Source organism: Cydia amplana, chromosome 3, assembly GCF_948474715.1.
Source record: "Cydia amplana chromosome 3, ilCydAmpl1.1, whole genome shotgun sequence".
NCBI lineage: Eukaryota > Metazoa > Arthropoda > Insecta > Lepidoptera > Tortricidae > Cydia > Cydia amplana.
Genome location: NC_086071.1, coordinates 19,414,883 through 19,434,018, shown reverse-complemented (window position 1 = coordinate 19,434,018; position 19,136 = coordinate 19,414,883). Strand labels below are relative to the sequence as shown.

Here is a 19,136-nt window from a genome sequence, read left to right as displayed (position 1 = left end):
CCTCTCCCACTATAGTTCTTTTTTAGCATTAGAAATAAGGTAAACAATCTTGATGTGTCTTTTAATTGAAAAACACATTTTAAAAATAAGTTACGGGTAATATGTAACAATTATGAATCGAATACGATCTTTTATAGTCTTCTACTGCTTTCATAAGTAATAGTTATTGATCTTTTAAAAGTGTTTTTCAATTAAAAGATATGTCAAAATCGCTTACCTTCTTTCAAGTTCTTTCTAATGCTAAATAAAGCGAACTATACCAGGATTCGAACGGTAAATAAATAAAATATAGGTGACGACTATTAATGCCTACGTTGAATAAAGAACTGTGACTACAGTTGACGTTTGATTGCTAATCACGTTTTTCAGGCACTGCTGTTGATTAAGTAGGTACTTTATTTGTTGGTGTTTTATATTCTCTTTGACTATACTAGAATATATCCCCCCCCCCCCCCTCCCTAGTACGAATTTTTCAGTCGATTTAGGTATCTCCGTAACTTTTAACCTTGTCAAAAACCTGAACGAACCACTCTTAAGTTGATTCCCTCTAAAAGACGAAAACTAGTTTTTAGTGTTATCTTGAGTTTCGTGTTATCGAGGTTTCACTGTATTTTATTTCCTTAAAAAAGAGCTATTACAATAACAATACCATAATATAAAACATATATTTATAGGTAAGACAGTTTTATATGAACTTGAATAGGTACTCATTTAAAAGAGACTAGCGCGCTAGCGACCTGCCCCGGCTTCACACGGGTTGACAAATTATACATTTTAATATTCCTCTTGAATCGCTCTATCTATTAAAAAAAACCGCATCAAAATCCGTTGCGTAGTTTTAAAGATCTAAGCATACATAGGGACAGACAGACAGCGGGAAGCGACTTGTTTTATACTATGTACGAGTACTCGTACCTAGTGATGATAACTTTATCCGATGCTTCTTCAAGATGCTTGTTGCGATTTTTTTGCAACGGTCATTATTTATTCATTATTGTGTTTTGCTATTAACCATACAATGGCATGGTTTTCTTTAAGTGGGCTTTAAGTGGATTAGCCGTAACAAAAAACCGGCCAAGTGCGAGTCGGACTCGCGCCCCATGGGGTCCGAAAGTCGATTCTTCCTGACCTGTTTAAGAAATGAATATTAATTTGTTATATTTTTCAATGGGGGGTTTTTGTCTATTATCTTGAATAAATTCTAATCGAAACTATTAAAAACATATATTTGAGATTTTCACAATGAGCCATTTCATTTGATATAGTTGCTAAACTTTTTTACATAGGCACGTAAAGTCTTAATTACTGCACTAGTGCGGTAAAGTAGCACCATATGTACTGTACATACGGTACATACCTACATACGTTTATTGTCATTACGACCTTGACTGTGCATAAAACAGATATTACGAGCAAAAAAAACACCTGTGCGACCAAGGCACAGACTACATAGACATAGACACCGCATAAAGTTTTTCTATGTCTATGCATCACCGTATTATGAAGCGTAGGTAATACAAAGAGTATTCGATAGCGTGACGAGCTTTCGCGTTTGCGTTATGTCTATTTTCTATGGGATTTTGAACAGCGCGCCAAGCGGGACGTTTTGTAAACTCAAATTCCCATACAAAATGACACTTGACGTAAACGCGTACGTCCCGTCACCCTATCGAATGCAATTTACACTAGGGGCTGTACACCCCAAACCTTAATTTAATAGATATTTTTAATTTACGTGAGTCCTGAAATAAGCGGTCGCGCTCCGTTACTACATTTTTACGGGAGCGCTTATGTGGTGACCTTGTCTTATGTGCTCTATCTAGTAGTTGAGGTAGTCTGTGGACCAAGGCGATTCACTATCAATTCAGTAATTGAATCCGCTCAACAGAATTTAAAGTAAGTAAACAGTGGCAGTTGCGAATCACACTTGGTCACGGCCGCACGCTGTTCATTTACAATGATTTTGTTGTTGTTGTTGTTGTCCGCGCTTGTTTTATTTGTTGTTGCTTCGTGGATTTACTTCCTTAGCGATGTGAGGAAGTATAACGTTCCTGGACCCACCCCGTATCCTGTTATTGGGAATGGGAATCTGTTTCTGTGCGATTCTAATAGTAAGTTGTATTTTTTATTTATTTATGTGGATTATTAACTTGGAGAATGGGATTGTTTATTCATTTATTAGTTACCAAACTATGAATTAAAAAAAATGTAGGTAGTAAACTCTAAATGGGCTTAGAAAAGTAATATTTTTAGTTTTTACAGTTTTTACCAATTTGTGGCTATAGTTCGTTTTTTTTAGCATTAGAAATAAGGTAACCAATCTTGATGTGTCTTCTTATTGAAAAACACGTTTTAAAAATAAGTTACGGCAAATATTGTAATATTTATGAATCTAATACGATCTTTTATAGTCTTCTGCTTTCATAAGTAATAGTTATTGATTTTTAAAAAGTGTTTTTCAATTAAAAGACATGTCAAAATCGCTTACCTTCTTTCAAGTTCTTTCTAATGCTAAAAAAACGAACTATAGTGCGGTGCTATTGTTAAACTTCAGATAATAACCGCTGCTTTTATATGTTATAAATTTCGGTTCCGTTCCAAAATAAAGAATTATAAATTGAAGATAAACACCAAGTCTCTCCTATTAAATGTGGACTCAATTAGATAAGTAGATTGTTTTACTGACAACTCGAAATATGACTATATATGTATTAGGTATTGTGTTACTTACTTGAATTGCCAAAAATAAATTTTGAATTGGGCCCCATTATTAGTAACCTATCAAAAATGTAAAAAGCAAAACTTTAATAGAAATGGAAAAAAAATTAAATAAATAAAACTAACTTAACACATACCTAGGTATCCTATACTTCAACATATTTGACTTTATGAAATAAAACTATGAAACGGATTATATCGCGTATAATCCATCCATACTAATATTATAAATGCGAAAGTGTGTCTGTCTGTCTGTTACCTCTTCACGCTTAAACCGCTGAACCGATTTAGTTGAAATTTGGTACTTATAGAGATAGGGGGATCCTAGGGTAGTTATTTTCCCAGAAGTCCTCGTTTATAGTCAATATTATATTTAACTTTAATCCATTCGATTAAAGTCAAATATAATATTAACATAATTACGTTAGCCATTAGGAATATACGAGGGGTGTTCAAAATATTCTCGGTATGAGAATGAAAACAAACAAGTACGAAAAGTTTGATATTTTTATTTTTCAATATACTCCCCCCCTATGTTCATACACTTAAAAGATCGATCAATTATTTTTTTTAATCCTGCATAAAAATATTTTTTATCTTTGGTGTAAAAATGCTCCTCCACTGCCGCCTTCAATGCTTCATCATCGGAAAATTTATTTCCACGCAGATCCTTTTTAAGATTGGGGAACAAAAAGAAGTCGCTGGGGGCTAAGTCCGGACTATACGGTGGGTGAGTAACAGTTTCAAACCCACATTCAACAATAGCTGCCTTGGCAATATGAGCAGTATGGACGGGGGCGTTGTCATGCAGAAGCATAACACCTTTGGTTAACTTTCCTCGCCTCTTTTCTTTGATTGCATCCTTTAATTGACGTAGAATGTTAGCGTAGTACTGTCCTGTGATATTTACACCTTTTTCTTTATAATCGATCAGTAATACTCCTTCACAATCCCAAAATATCGTGGCCATGACCTTGCCAGCTGAAGGGATGACCTTGAACTTCTTGGGATGAGCTGAACCCTTAATGTGCCACTGCATGGACTCTTGTTTACTCTCTGGGTCATAATGATGAACCCAGGTTTCATCTCCAGTAACTATTCTTTGCAGCACCTCATCAGGATTTTCACCGCACAGGTCAATAAAATCGGAACAACAAGCTACACGCATGTCTTTTTGAAGCCGAGTCAGCATTCGCGGTACCTATCTTGCACTTACTTTTGACATATTAAGATGGTCATGGATAATATCATGTACGGTACCAATAGAGAGATTGGTTACTTGTGCTATAGATTTTACCTTCACTCGACCATCTTCCAATATAAGTTTTTCCACTTTATCAATATTTTCTTGTGAAGTAGCTACTACAGGCCGGCCAGGTCTAGGGTCGTCTTCAACACTCTCCCTTCCACGTTTAAACTCGCTTGACCACTTTTGAATGGTAGATAAAGAAGGAGCAGACTCACGGTAAACACAATCCATTTCCTCTTTTATGGTTTTTTGATTTTTACCCTGTTTTGTCAAGAATTTTATCACGCATCGATGTTCTAATTTAGTTAACATTGTCAATTCCCACATGATGTTCATGTTTGTTCAGCAATTGCAGAAAAACAAAAGAACATCTCGGTTCGAATTATACTTTTTTTTAATGTCAATGAATAAACCTTAGCGGCCAGTAACGAAAGAAATTTTAGAAGAGGTTGTAAGATATCAATACCGAGAATATTTTGAACGCCCCTCGTACATTGTTGATAGACATGTGATTAAAAGTAAGTTTTGTTTAGGTAAATTTCAAGTGTCATCTTTTAAAACTAAGAATAAAACAAAGTTTAAAGTGGAAACCTCTTGGGTGGGACTTAAACCCACGACCACTGGATCGCTAGCCCGGTGCTCTGCCATCTGAGCTACCGAGACCTTAACAGATACAGCGAGCGATCGTTCGCAGAAGTTTCTGCTTGATACAAAATTAAAACGAATAATGTTCATATTCATTTTTTTATTGCAGAGTTTTTGGGAATTCTATCCGATTTGGCGGTACAATATAAAGATGCTTATCGCATATACATCATGTCAAACAGATATTTTGTGTTGTCACACCCTAAATACATTGAGGTAAGTGTAAATGCATCAGTAAAGTGTCATTCTATGGAACTTGTTAACCATGTAACAAACAAAACTCACTAATAAATTCATCATTCAGAGACAATATGGCGGTTTATTTACATAGTTAGCATGTTCCATAGAATGACACTTTAGTTGCCCACTTAAACTTTTAATTAGCGTTAGGTAATGAGTATTTTAGAATTTTATTTATCCACATTTTAATAGATTCCGTTGTGTTACAAAAATTACGCAAACGAATGACTTATTTTGGTAACACAATGCATAATTGAAACCTACCATTTCTTTCCGCAAACATCATTTCACTCCTACTTCTGAATATCTTTGAAGTTATATCAATCTACATAAGATGTACCTAATCGGGGAATTCTGAAAATGGATCGAATTTTTAATTTCGAGCGCTCGATGTCATCTGGCCGTTCAATACTATTTAAAATTTTCTTGTTTTCCATACTTCAAGACGGCTTCAACTTGATTATGACGTCACACGACTAAAGTAAGACCTATCGTGTAGTAAGGGGCATTTCGCGCGTAGAGTACGATTGTCATACTTTGACTGTCATTTCCGACTTTTATATTAATTTACTATTGAGGTCGCTTGGTCAGGATAAAAACAACGCATCAACTATGTATCAACATATTATATTTTCCGATATTCCTTTAATTACATTCCACAATTATTATAAATGTATCCACCAATCCTTATGTAACTTAATCAGTAAGTACTAGTAACAGTATTTTTCGAGAGATCCGTCTCACTCCGAGGTTACCAACAGAATGCCCCACTCAGGTACTCGCTTGTGTTTTCAAAGCCAGCTGTTCCCGCCAATCTACCCCCGCAGTCGATCCGTTGGACAAGTCACGTGACAGACCACGTGACTTGTCCAAAGTGTCAATTGACTGTCTCTTAATGAATAAAACATCATTATTTGATTATTTGCCGAGTTTAATCTGTAAATTGTTAAAACAATATGGATATGAATCCTTAAAATATATAATTACCTTACATTACTTTAACGCAATGAGTCCCAATATACATTCGATCCTCAAACAAACTCGACTGATACCTACCATTAATAAAAACTTGTTATTTATTAGCCTATTGCATTGTATCATTAACAATTAATTTTTTACTCGTTTCACAAGTTCACATAATTACGTTCGGTCACCTTCATCGAGACAACATACTTAATGCACCTTAATCACGTCCAATTGTATGCAATTTAAACCTTAAACTACCTGGTGCGATGTGGCGACGTAGCATGACCAACTTGCTTGTAAGCTGTTTTTACACACTTTTATTCATCAGCTTCTATCGAAAACTGTCATCTTGGCTAGGCTCTCAAAGGTCGTCATAATGACCGAGCGATTTTGTATGATAAACCGCTGCTTTTTTTGTGTTTTTTCCTGTATTTTCTGAAGGTTAACGTTAATTTTAGTGCAATATGAAACTGGTTTGACCTAACCTAAGACAAAGTACGAATCCAAACCAACCAGCCAAAATGCTATAAATTGTTTTTTTATAATGTGTCTTAGTTATTTGTTTTATTTATTAATTGGACAAAATTAAACTAACTGGGATAAAATCAAAGATTCATTTTAAAAATTAGATTTCACTGCAATGCAATGCAATGGGTCAATATAATTATGCGAATGGTTAAAAATGCTTTCTTGAGAAAAAATTACGAGTAAGTGGTAAATTGCGAATGGCTGAAACGGCAACTTGGAAAAAACGATTTCCGGAAAATACAGTGCACACTCTTTTGTACTTAGTTTAAAAGTTAAAGAAAATAAATAATTTAGGGGGGCACTCCATATAAGTAACTAAAAGTAAAAAAAAAAACAGTAAAAATCAGCGAGTGTCAAACAATCGATATAATCATAATCATTTAATCGCAATCCATGGTGTTAAGTTAAATTAGGTACTTAATTAAACTAATTAATATGTCACAATATGCAATGTTCCATTTTATTACACATGACTTATCTATCTATATTTATGGTTTCAGTTCATGTTTTATTTTATTCGAAATAAAATCGTACCTAGTCATGTTAAGGCATTAACAAAAACATTGTGCTTGTTGTTTTGCGGACTTACCTACTAAGTACCTAAGTAGTACTAAACTTACGCTCTGTCGTGTGTAGAAAAACGATCATAAATTTTATAGTTATTGCCAGAGTTACAAGCGACAACATATTCTGCGGTACCTAATACATGGCAATTATGGGTACCTAAACACATTTTAGACAAAAAGGTCCGTGGACAATACAATATAAGTTAGAACTACCCGGATACATATCATATAGGTACAAATAAACATATATCCTCGTAAGACCCACCATACAAAACATAAGTATTAGCACGAGGAGTTAAACAACAATTTTGCCCCCTTGTAAAACAAATAACTATTAAAATGTATACCTAAGCCAAAAACATTTTGTTAAGTTAGGCTGTTGTATGTGATTCAACAACAACATTAGGCTAACAATAATCCCATCGAGAGTACCCCTTTAACTACAAATATGATATTTTTCAGCAACTGATATCAAGCACAGAAATAATAACCAAAGGAATATCCTACAACTTCCTGCGGCCCTGGTTAGGAGATGGCCTCTTGACATCTACAGGTATGTTAACATTAATAACACCCTAACGGCCCGATTCGAACTTTAAGATACGTCAATTAACAGATGGGGCTATTCCAGATTTAAGTTAGTCATTAATTTCGCTTAGTAGTACCACTCATGTTTTATTTTAATGTCAATTGAAAAAAAAATAGATCTAGAAACGATATGGATTAGATATGTCAGTGTATGACAATAAACAAAGCATCTCATAATATTTATGTACAAGTTGTACAACTAGCTTAAACGCGGTGAGTATTCGTACATCCAAGAGGATGTACGAATAATCATTAATAATCATTAATAAGAATTAATGATGTCCGTTGATTTAAAACCCAATCCAATTCAAAACCTACCTTGATGTCGGAAATATAAGCAAAATTACATGTTTACATTATTATCCTGTAATTTACTTTTTGTGATATTTTCATTGTCAACAACATGACGTTTTCTGCCTTTGTTAAGAATGAATGAAGATTGCATATTAAGTAAAGTGTCATTCTATGGAACTTGCTAACTATGTAAATAAAAGTCATAAGTAAGTTCATATTTCTGACAGTTTCAATATGGCGGTTCGTTTACATAGTTAGCAAATTCCATAGAAGTTTTTTCTACTCTTAAATGACTGACAGTTGTATGCAGTTTTTAAGGAGGAGCTGCTGTATTCTAGTGAGGCTACTCGTATTTTTTATGTAAATTCATTTGATAGGTATGCGATACCGTATTGTCAGACGGTTTTTATTTAACCTCTTGTCTGTATACAGGGTGTTGCGTACATCGTTTGCCAAATAAAAACGGCAGATAGGTTGAGTAATTTGCTACCTTCTCATGTCTAGAAAAAATTGGCTATGGTTTTTTTTACTACTGCGCAAGTAACAATTTGAAATTTACGAAAAACTGCCAGAGAGCTGAAAAAAAAGTGCGCAATTTTTTTTCTAGGCATGAGAAGATAACAAATGACCAGAGCTATCTGCCGTTTTAATTTGGCAAACGATGTACCAAACACCCTGTATTTCCGTTTATATTAATAAGTATCCTGACAGAGTTTTTAGTCATTTTTTTGCATTTTTTTCGAGAACGACTTTTCTGCTCAACACAACCCACGATTATTATTGACCGCCACACATATACGAGTACGAAAGGTTAAACAGGTTAAATCATGGGCATTCATTGACACTCGTATTTTGATACAATAATTTTAAACGTAAACAAGTTTTTATTGCAGTATTGTACAGTCAACGAGTTTAATTCCAATACCATTTTGTACCCTGTCAAAGTGAGAAATTGACAATCAATATTGAAGTCGCTAGAGACCTCATACTACATAGTTGTCACTGTGACAAGGTACGAAATGGTACGGAAATTAATATCCTTGATCGTTCACGTGTCACGTTCTAACAAGTATGTAAGTGCGAAAGGGACGCGCATGGTGATATGCGATAAAAATGGAACCGTGCTGCGCCCGCCGATTGATATGTTAACAATTTGTTACTGTTTTGACACGACCTTGAAGATTACTCGCGCTGATTGGTGCATGCGTAATGAAGTTAAAGGCAATCATGAGATGCACGCCAATCACCAAAACAATCGTGTAGGTCGTCTCAAAACCAGTTCAAACCCGTAACAGTTTGTTAAATCTGAATCGGTCTCTGGTCTGTTGCAAGACTCGGCTACATCCTGTTTTGCAACTGTGACCTTCGTATTTTAAATTTTTTTTTAATACACCTAGGTACATGTTGTTAACTATGTTTATTTTCATCAATTCACAATCATTCTTAAATACACTCAATACTCATGGACAAATTTAGAGGAACTCAAAAAAAAACTAATTTTGAAATTAAGGTGCGTAATCCAGTAGTTAACTTAACCTTTTTTTGTTAAAATTATTTTTTTCAGGTCCAAAATGGAGAAGTCATCGGAAATTTCTCACGCCGGCCTTCCATTACAACATACTTCACACGTTCCTTCCTGTCTTCCTGAAGAATGGGAACATTTTGTGCGATACACTGAAGAAAAAGGCCGATGGTTCATCTATAGAGTTGTTCCCGGTTATGGCTATGGCGGCGTTGGATAACATTACAGGTGGATATCATACAAAATCACATCATCATCATTTCGCCCACTGCTGAGCATAGGCCTCTCTTCTATACGCCACTTGTTCCGAGCCTGAGCGGCTACCGCGAAAACCGAATTTCACAAATTGCGGGGATCTTTCTCTTTTACTCCAATGAAGGCGTAATTAGAGTGACAGAGAAAAATGCCCGCAATTTGCTAAATTCGGTTTTTGCGGTAGCCCTTCTGAGCTAATCTCATCCAGAAGTGTCCCGCTATCTTCCGAAGGTCGTCCACCCAACGAGCCAACGGACGCCACGTGCGAAACGTCGCGTGTTTCATCCGAAAGTTAAAATTTTAAAACGCCATAAAATATTTCAGTCCTTTTTGGAATTATTTTGTCATGGACCATTCGAATCTCAAGTATCTCAACTCATTAGCTAGGAATGTACGTACAGGTATCCGTCGATCCGTCTGACCAGTGGCTCAATTGTCTGCCGGACAACTCTGTCCATGTTTGGCGAAAAATAGATTTGTCTACTAGAGATCTGTCCTTGCTATTCGGATAGATACATTTAGGGTTACCACAGGTCAGGATTTCCCCTGATATGTCAGGATTTTTTGGTCCCTTGTCAGGGCTATAACCGCGAAAATCAAATTCGCAAATTTCGGGCATTTTTCTCTGTCAGTCTAATTACGCCTTCATTGGAGTAAAAGAGAAAGTTCCCCGGATGTGCGACGATTTTTAGGGCGATGTTTTTCATAATGGTAACATTAGAAAGGTAAAATAACGTAAATGTAGCTTTTAAGCAAATGTCTTTTTCTATTACTTGTTGCTTAATTCAAATTTGTTATATTTTACAGAAACAATTATGGGGGTGTCCTTGGACGCGCAAAAAGAAAAAGACTCCAAATATGTTAAGTCTATTGACGTGTAAGTTTGAAGCAATTAATTATTTTCGCACTAATTATCTCAATATATACAACAGTTCCATTAGTTAGATATCTACAGACGCACAGCGTTATCCGTTGAACCAAGATCCTTGAAATATACAATTTCTCTCAATTAAGGCCATGCTATTTTATTTTAGGTTTTTAGTTTTTAACGCCTTCGCGCGGACCAAGTCGCGAGTGAAGTAGGCTAGGTTTTATATTAAAAATACATATATTAAAACTTTACATATTTTAATGGATAAAGGCTCAAACAATGCAGAAGCTCTTATCGCTCAATCGGACTGTGATCCACTATTACCCACGCATGGGAAACAGTGGATCTTTACCCACTATTTGTTAAATTTCATCTTATTTTATTTCTAAGCTTCCTTTCAGCTTTCTTAAAATAAGATTTAAGAGTTAGTTTGATACTCTAGGCCAGCGGTCGGCAACATGCGGCCCGCGAACCTCTCACTTGCGGCCCGTGAGCCTCCCTGGCTATTTATAATGTAATATTGACACACCAAAATGTCTGATAAAGTCATTAATATTAACAAAGTGTGGCCCGCGTCAACTTCGTTAACTCTGTGCGGCCCTTGGCCGCTAAAAGGTTGCCGACCGCTGCTCTAGGCTAAGATTAGAAAACGATACAATAAGCTCTTAAAAAGTGTTCCACTGTGACCCTCTCTCCCCTATTTTTCAGCGTAAGTCAAATCATGGCAACCAGAATGCGACACGTGTTCATGGGCAACGACCTGTTCTTCTCCCTCACACCACACAAGAGGAAGCACGACAAAGCGATCGAGTTCATGAACAGACACACGAAGGAAGTCATCGACGCTAGGAGGAGAGAGTTGAATGTCGCCAACGCTAAGAAGTTGGTTGAAAGTTCGGAATTGGGTCGGTGAATATTTACTTAATTATTCTCTTTTTAATAACAAAACTTCCGTGAGACAAAGACATATTAAATATATTAAAAACGGGTCACTCACGTATTTTAAGTCGAAAAACGCTCGACATATTTCACTTCGTACCGAGAAGTGTCATCAGGAGCTTGATTAAGGAGGAGCGTTTTTCGACTTAAAATACGTGAGTGACCCGTTTTTAATATATTTAATATTCTATTTTTATTTCTCGTGCTCTGAAAGTGGGTCATTGTTATTCTATAAAGTGTGCCGAAAATGATACATTTCTGCTTTAGAGCATTTTACTTCCCAAGTGCGTTTTTTACGATAAGCAATTTAACTCCTCCATCTTACGAATAAACTTTGAGTCACACGAGCCCGCCGCTAAAAAGCGCTTCCATATAAATAATCGACGTTACGCCCTCATTTTAAAATGACATGCACATGAAACTTAGCATGCACATTTAAATAAAATATATCTATGTCTGACTAATTTTATTTTATAAAAGTTGTTATACAAAGAAAATAGAGCAAGTAGAAGTTTTGTATGTAAAACTACTACTATCGTTTTATACGTATAGCCAGCCGTAACTCTTTACAGGTGAGGTACATAAGTGTTACAGGTTATGATTTTGCGTTACAGATTATGTTTTTTTGTTGTTACAGGTATGAAAAACAAGCATGCCTTCCTGGACCTGCTTCTATTGGCCGAAGTTGACGGCAAACAGATCAATGACGACTGCGTCCGCGACGAAGTAGTCACATTTATGTTTGAAGTACGTATTTCGCAAATTGTTGTAATTTTGAAGCCGATTCTAATTTAACAATGTGTGTGGTTTTGATACGACCTTGACGTTTGTCTTGTTGTTTGTCGTATCTCACGCACGACAATGAGCGATCTTCAAGGTCATATCAAAATAAAATTAAAACCGTAACATGTTATTCCAAAACCTTTGGTGGGCCATAACCATAACCTTCCCTTTGCTCTGCCCAACTCCAAAACTAGCTTCAAGTGGGTTATAGTTTCTAAAAAACCCTGACACTCGCCAAGTCCCCCCGCAGGCCCCGCAATCCTGACAAAGAACCAACAATCCTGACATGCCATGGGAAATCCTGACGTATGGCAACCTGAAATATGACTGATTTTACTTTCAGGGTCACGACACGACCGCATCGGGCACAGTGTATGGGCTGTATTGTATTGCGAACCACCCAGAAGTGCAACAAAGGATTCTAGATGAGCAGAAAGAAGTGTTGGACGGCGATTTAAAAAGAGATCCGACCTTTAGGTATGATTTTTGCAAGATTTAGATGTTTCTTCTTTCTCGCGTTATTCTGGAATTTTGCCACAACTCATGGGAGCCAAGGGTCCGCTTGACAACTAATCCCAAGAATTGACATAGACGCTAGCTTTTACGAAAGCGACTGCCATCTGACCTTCCAACCAAGAGGGGAAACTAAGCCTTATTGGGATTAATCCAGTTCTGTCACGATGTTTTCCTTCACCGAAAAGCAACTGATAAATATCAAATGATATTTTCGTACGAAAGTTCCGAAAAACTCATTGGTACGAGCCGGGGTTTGAACCCGCGACATTCGGATTGAAAGTCGCAACCAGTGCTTCCAACTCTAAAGAGGACTGATATATTATTACTGCTACGATTGTAAATAGGTTTTGTACTTGTTACTATACTGGCACTTAAGATGATTTGACAATAAACGTCAGTCAGCAATAAACCGGCTTTCAATTACTACATTGGCGACAGGATTTCGGATTTTATTTGTGTTTTCAGTTAATATATCGTGCTAGTTAGTACTTCAAAATGCCCTTCGGGAAGTTAGAACCGTTTGACTTGACATCTAAACAGTGGCCGGCATATATCCGCAGAGTGCAACAGTATATGGTATTAAATGAAGTCAAGGACGAACTGAAGGTGCCTCTGCTGATAACAGTTGTCGGGGAGGCCACGTATGCTCTTATGAGTGATTTGTGTTCGCCGACACTTCCTGAGGCCAAAACATTTGCAGAGCTGGTAAAGTTATTAACTGATCACCTAGAACCGCAGCGATCAGAGATCGCCGAGCGGCACGTCTTCAGGCTGCGCCGACAGCGAGTCGGCGAGCCGCTCGCCGAATATTTGCAGAACTTAAAGCATTTAGCGAGCACTTGCAGCTTCGGCACCTCGCTCGAGGAGAATCTGCGCGACCAGTTCGTGTCGGGACTGGCAAACGAGGCGATGCGATCTCGGATATTTGCTGAAAAAAATATTCAGTATAAAGAAGCGGTGGAGCTGGCTCTCGCCCTAGAGGCCGCAGAGAAGCACGCGGAGGTGAGCGGCGCGGTGGCGGCGCCGGCGAGCACCTCGGGCGGCGGCGGCGGCGATGTAGGGGAAGGTTTGCATCATGCGAGTGCTCGGCGCGACAGGCGCGGGCCCGGAGCCGGCGGCGGTGCGGTCGCGGCCCGGGGCGGCACGGCGCGCGGCAACCAGGCGCAAACGGCGCAGTGCTGGCGGTGCGGGAAGGCGCATCGGCCGGACAAGTGTAAATATATGCATTACAACTGTGATGAATGCAACACGCGCGGTCACTTGAAGGTGATGTGCGGCAAAGGACGCGATCAGGCTCGTCGACAGTTTGGACGGCAAAACTACGTGGATGAAGAATCTGATGAGGATTTATTTAACATTCAAGTTTCACCGCGAGGTAACAAACCTTATTTTATTACATTGAATGTGGACGGACAAGATGTTGTTTGTGAGATCGATACGGGTAGTCGTATTTCTGCTATTAATGAGGACTTTTATAAGCAGAATTTTGCTCATAAAATAATTAAACCTAATGATAGTTTCTTTCGCGGCTACTCTGGGTCACCAATCGAAGCCCTTGGATACTTATCGGTTGACGTTGCGCTAAACGGTAAGAGAGCAACTAACTTGCCATTCTACGTCATTAAAAACGGAGGGCGGCCTCTTTTGGGTCGTGAATGGTTACGTGCTCTTAAGGTCAATCAAATAACTATAAATGAGATCGTTGAGGAGGACAGACTGGTGACCCAGCTGTGTAGTGAGTTCCCAGAGGTGTTCGCGGATAAATTAGGCACGTGTAAAAAAAGCATTCAATTACAGCTCACAGACAACGACCCTGTTTATGCTCGCGCGAGGCCGGTACCGCTCGCGTTGCGCGAACGAATTGAACGCGAACTTGAACGTCTGGAGCGCGACGGAACCCTGTGCCGAGTTGATCATTCTGACTATGGAACCCCAATAGTACCGGTAGTTAAGCAAAACGGGGAATTGCGCATTTGTGGTGATTATAAGGTGACTGTAAATCCTAAACTTAAGCGTGATTATTATCCTTTACCTCGCATAGAGGAACTCTTCGCTAATCTTAGCGGGGGGCAGCAATACACTAAACTGGATTTACGTCACGCTTACGAACAGTGTTTGTTGACGGAGGACTCGCAGCCGTACACTGCAATCACCACTCATGTGGGTACTTTTGTGTACCGTCGCACACCGTATGGGCTTTCGTGCATTCCGGAGAAGTTCCAAAAGCTTATGGAGGAAACTCTGCGCGGGATTCCTAATTGCGTTGTTTTCCTGGATGATATTTGCGTGACCGGGCCTAATAAACAGGTGCATATGCAAAACCTGCGCGCTGTACTTGGACGCTTACGCACCATGGGAATGACCTTAAAATTGAGCAAATGTAAGTTTTTACAAGATAAAGTCAATTATTTAGGTTTCATTATCAACAAACATGGCTTACGGCCAGATCCGACTAAGCTAGAGGCCATTTCCAATGCTCCAGAACCGAAAGACGTAACGCAACTTAAAAGTTTTCTCGGGATGTTGAATTATTACGGAAAGTTTATACCAAATTTAAGTACTTTGTTGCATCCGTTGCATGCGTTGTTAAGAACCGGAGTTGAGTGGAAATGGGATCCCGCTTGTAAACAGGCCTTTTTAGAGGCGAAACAAGCTTTGTTAGGCAAACGCGTTTTGGCGCATTATGAAGAGGGGCGCGAACTCGTTTTGGCAGTTGACAGCAGCGCCTATGGCCTCGGCGCAGTGCTTGCGCACCGGTATGATGATGGCTCCGAGCGGCCCGTTAGCTGTGCGTCGCGGACGCTTAATGTACATGAGCGGAACTACAGCCAACTTGACAAAGAGGCTTTAGCAATATACTACGGTATTACTAAACATCACCAATACCTTTTCGGAAGACGCTTCACACTGAGAACCGACCATAAGCCGCTAAGTTATATTTTTGGAAAAAAAAGTGGAATTCCTCAGACGGCTGCAAGTCGTTTGCAGAGATGGGCTGCGCGCCTAGCGGCTTACGACTTTTCAGTAGAGTTTGTGCGTTCCGTAGATAATGGGCCGGCCGATGCTCTCTCCCGACTGCCACTGCCATGCGAGGGCCGCGCCTCGGACGCTGTAAGCTATGTTCAATTAGTTGAAGACTCGTTACCAGTTAGCTACAAAGAGGTGGCTAAGGAAACACAGAAGGATTCTGTGTTAAATAGAATTTATGGTTATGTTCTGTTTGGGTGGCCGTCTGTCGCGAGCTGTGAGGAAGAGAAGGCTTATTTTTCAAGGAAAAGTGATTTGTTCATTGATATGGGTTGTTTGGTTTACAAATACCGCGTAGTGATTCCACTGGTTATTCGGAAGCGGGTGTTAGATGAGTTGCACGAAGGGCACTTGGGTATACACAAGATGAAAAGCATTTCTCGTCATTACGTATACTGGCCGGGTATTGATGGAGATATTGAGGCGGTTTGCCGCGCCTGCAGCGCGTGTCGCGCGGTGCGGGACGCGCCCCCGCACGCGCCGCTGCATCCATGGGAGTACCCGTTGAATCCGTGGAGTCGGCTGCATGCGGACTTTGCTGATTGTGGCGGTAAGCGGTATTTAATTGTAGTTGATTCACATTCGAAGTGGATAGAAGCTATTTTGATGAAAAACACGGACGCTCGTACAACTATTCTAGCGCTCCGATCGATATTTGCGCGGTTTGGTTTTCCTGAGCAGCTCGTGACCGACAATGGTCCGCCATTCTTATCTAATGAATTTCAGATGTTTTGTGTAGAAAATTGTATTAAGCACGTTACGTCAGCACCATACAGGCCACAAGGCAACGGTGCCGCTGAAAATGCGGTTAAAACAATAAAAAAGGCCATTAAAAGAGCTCTGCACGAAGGCGTGGACGTAACTACCGCTCTTAATATGTTGCTTTTCCAATATCGTAACTGTGAGCATGCGACGACTGGTGTGTCTCCGGCCGTAGCCCTGATGCGGCGGCGGCTGCGCGGGCGGCTGGACGCGCTGCGCCCGGACCGCGCCGCCGGCGTGCGCGCGGCGCAGGAACGCCACGTGACGTCGGCTGGCGGCACACCACGCTCCGTCAATGTAGGGGACGTGGTTTTCGCGCGTGACTACACTTTAAGAGGGGAGAAGTGGTCGGAAGGTAGAGTCAAGTCGCAAACTGGTCCGGTTTCTTATACGGTTGATATGGGCCAGGGAGTCGAATGGCGAAGGCACGTCGATCAAATGATTCCGGTCAATAAAGATCGATTCTCACTTTCACGGGCTAGTGTTTGTAATCCGGACGAACAATTTAATACATCAGTTAATATACCCGAGGTGGGTGCTGACGAAGCGTTTGGGGATGCATCGGACGGTGAATTTCAGGCAGCACTAGAGCAGCCTCTGACGGAGCACCTTCCCGCTAGCGCGGGTGTCCGTACGCCACAGGTGGATGCTCCGGCCGCGCCACCGCCCGATGCTTCCGCCCGTGCGTTGCGCGCTTGGAAACGGGCCCATAGATCTAGCTAAGTGTAGTGCTAGCCAGAGTAGTCTAGGTACGTATTAGATGTATTGAAGTTTGTTGTTGTGTCCTACTGGTTTTTAAGTCGTTAAAATGTTTAGTTAAAAGTTTATTTTAATATATTGGGTAGCAAGCTTAAGGGGGAGAGATGCTACGATTGTAAATAGGTTTTGTACTTGTTACTATACTGGCACTTAAGATGATTTGACAATAAACGTCAGTCAGCAATAAACCGGCTTTCAATTACTACAATTACTTTCAGAAAATTTTACTACAATCCAAAAACGAATGCCTGTAGTTTTTACGAAACCAACTGCGACCTTGGAATTTAGAGAGAAAACTTGTTAGACCTCATTTCGATTAATCCACTAAGTCAAGTTTTCAAAACTTTTTGTATCGTAATAATAATTAATATTCGTTTCAATCCTACAGCGAGCTTCAACAGATGAAGTATCTAGAGTGCGTGATCAAGGAGAGTCTCCGCTTGTACCCATCTGTCCCCCTGATCCAGAGAATGGTTCCTAAAGACATCGGTAAGCGCATTCAATATCAGAGCGTGAAAAACGACAATTTAAAATCTATAGTAATAACTTTGAACATGAACACCGTGTATTTTTTTTATAGTGACCCACCCCCTAGTGAGTGTGCCCCTTACTACATATATGTACATTAACCTTTAAAAAAAGTAAAACCGACTTCAAAAAGGGTAAAATAAAATATTATCCCGTTTTATACGCCCTAGCAACTGAAACGTTTGATGTCGGTACCAAGCCAAATATATATTTACAATACTGGTTAGAATAGTATAGGTACCTACTGGTTATTTCTTTCTTATCAAACAACACCAAGGTTGCCATTTGATTTAACGGGGTGTTGACGCTTTTAAAATTTGTCTTTGCACTGACTCCGACTTGGTCCTTTTTTGAAGTCTAACCGACTTCATAAAAGCGTTAGGTAAATTAATCTGAGCTTTGGCCACTATTGAGAATTATTCCATTAGTATAATTATGGTGACTCCTGATTTTTTTTTTCAGAAATGACGGGCCTGCGGTTCCCAAAGAACACAACGGTCATGATCAACATATTCCGCATGCACCGGAACCCCGACGTGTTCGAGGACCCCCTGCAGTTCCGACCGGAACGGTTCGAGACCTCCAGCAGTGCCAAGAACGCCTTCAGCTGGATCGTGTTTAGCGCTGGGCCTAGGAACTGCATTGGTGAGATTTTTTTCTACATACATATTAACCGATTCGGTGCAGATGGCACGACAGGCGTGTCATCAATGTTTTAACGTGTGGCGTATGACACGATTGGCGTGCCATCATATTCTATGGCCTAAGGCACGCCTGTCGTGTCATGAAATAATTGTTCGCCGCGACAGCCAAAAGTTTTTGGAAATGGAAACGCACCGAAACGGTTAAATAACCCTTTGAACACTTGACATGATAATACTATTACTTATTCTGTGACTTCACGTACACCGTACACAGAAAATAGTCGTTTTAGGAATTTGTCACCGGTTTTTTTTATGCAGGTCAAAAATTCGCAATGCTGGAAATGAAAGTGACTTTAGCTGCTATCGTGAGAAACTTCAAGCTGTCTCCGTGTGGCGATGAGCCTGAGCCCTGTGGGGACCTCATACTGAGGTCCAGGAATGGGGTGCATGTCAAAATGGTGCCGAGGAATTAAAAGTTGATGTTCGTCTTATCACATCAGCATCACTAATGAACGGACACCGGTAGCATTTTATGTCATTTTGATGTCCAACGTAATACTCTTATACCTTTAAACGAGTAATTGTCATTACGTTGGACGTCAAAATGACATAAAATGCTACCGGTGTCCGACCACTACACATCACTGATATAATGTCCCGGGTCTTGTGCAAGGTGCGGAATATTACTAAAAAGTATGGAAAATCCATAAAGAAAACTTTAATGTTGGAAATGGAT

The 19,136-nt window shown here is 39.6% G+C and overlaps 1 protein-coding gene across 1 annotated transcript; it reads left to right on the top strand.

The window, feature by feature from the left end:
• The first annotated feature begins 1,929 nt into the window (after nucleotides 1-1,929).
• On the top strand, nucleotides 1,930-18,873 carry LOC134662775 (cytochrome P450 4d2-like). The gene is made up of 11 exons (XM_063519070.1): nucleotides 1,930-2,111; nucleotides 4,722-4,828; nucleotides 7,375-7,465; nucleotides 9,359-9,544; nucleotides 10,379-10,448; nucleotides 11,151-11,347; nucleotides 12,019-12,128; nucleotides 12,508-12,641; nucleotides 17,617-17,717; nucleotides 18,219-18,401; nucleotides 18,719-18,873. Exons 1-11 carry the CDS (start codon nucleotides 1,958-1,960, stop codon nucleotides 18,871-18,873), a joined length of 1,488 nt encoding a protein of 495 aa, XP_063375140.1. The 5' UTR covers nucleotides 1,930-1,957.
• Nucleotides 18,874-19,136: the final 263 nt, after the last annotated feature.

Coding starts and splice junctions, on each gene's coding strand:
- LOC134662775 (XM_063519070.1), top strand. CDS start 1,958: ATGATTTTGTTGTTGTTGTTGTTGTCCGCGCTTGTTTTATTTGTTGTT. Junction 2,112..4,721: donor GTTTCTGTGCGATTCTAATA/GTAAGTTGTATT, acceptor TTTTTATTGCAG/AGTTTTTGGGAATTCTATCC. Junction 17,718..18,218: donor AATGGTTCCTAAAGACATCG/GTAAGCGCATTC, acceptor TTTTTTTTTCAG/AAATGACGGGCCTGCGGTTC.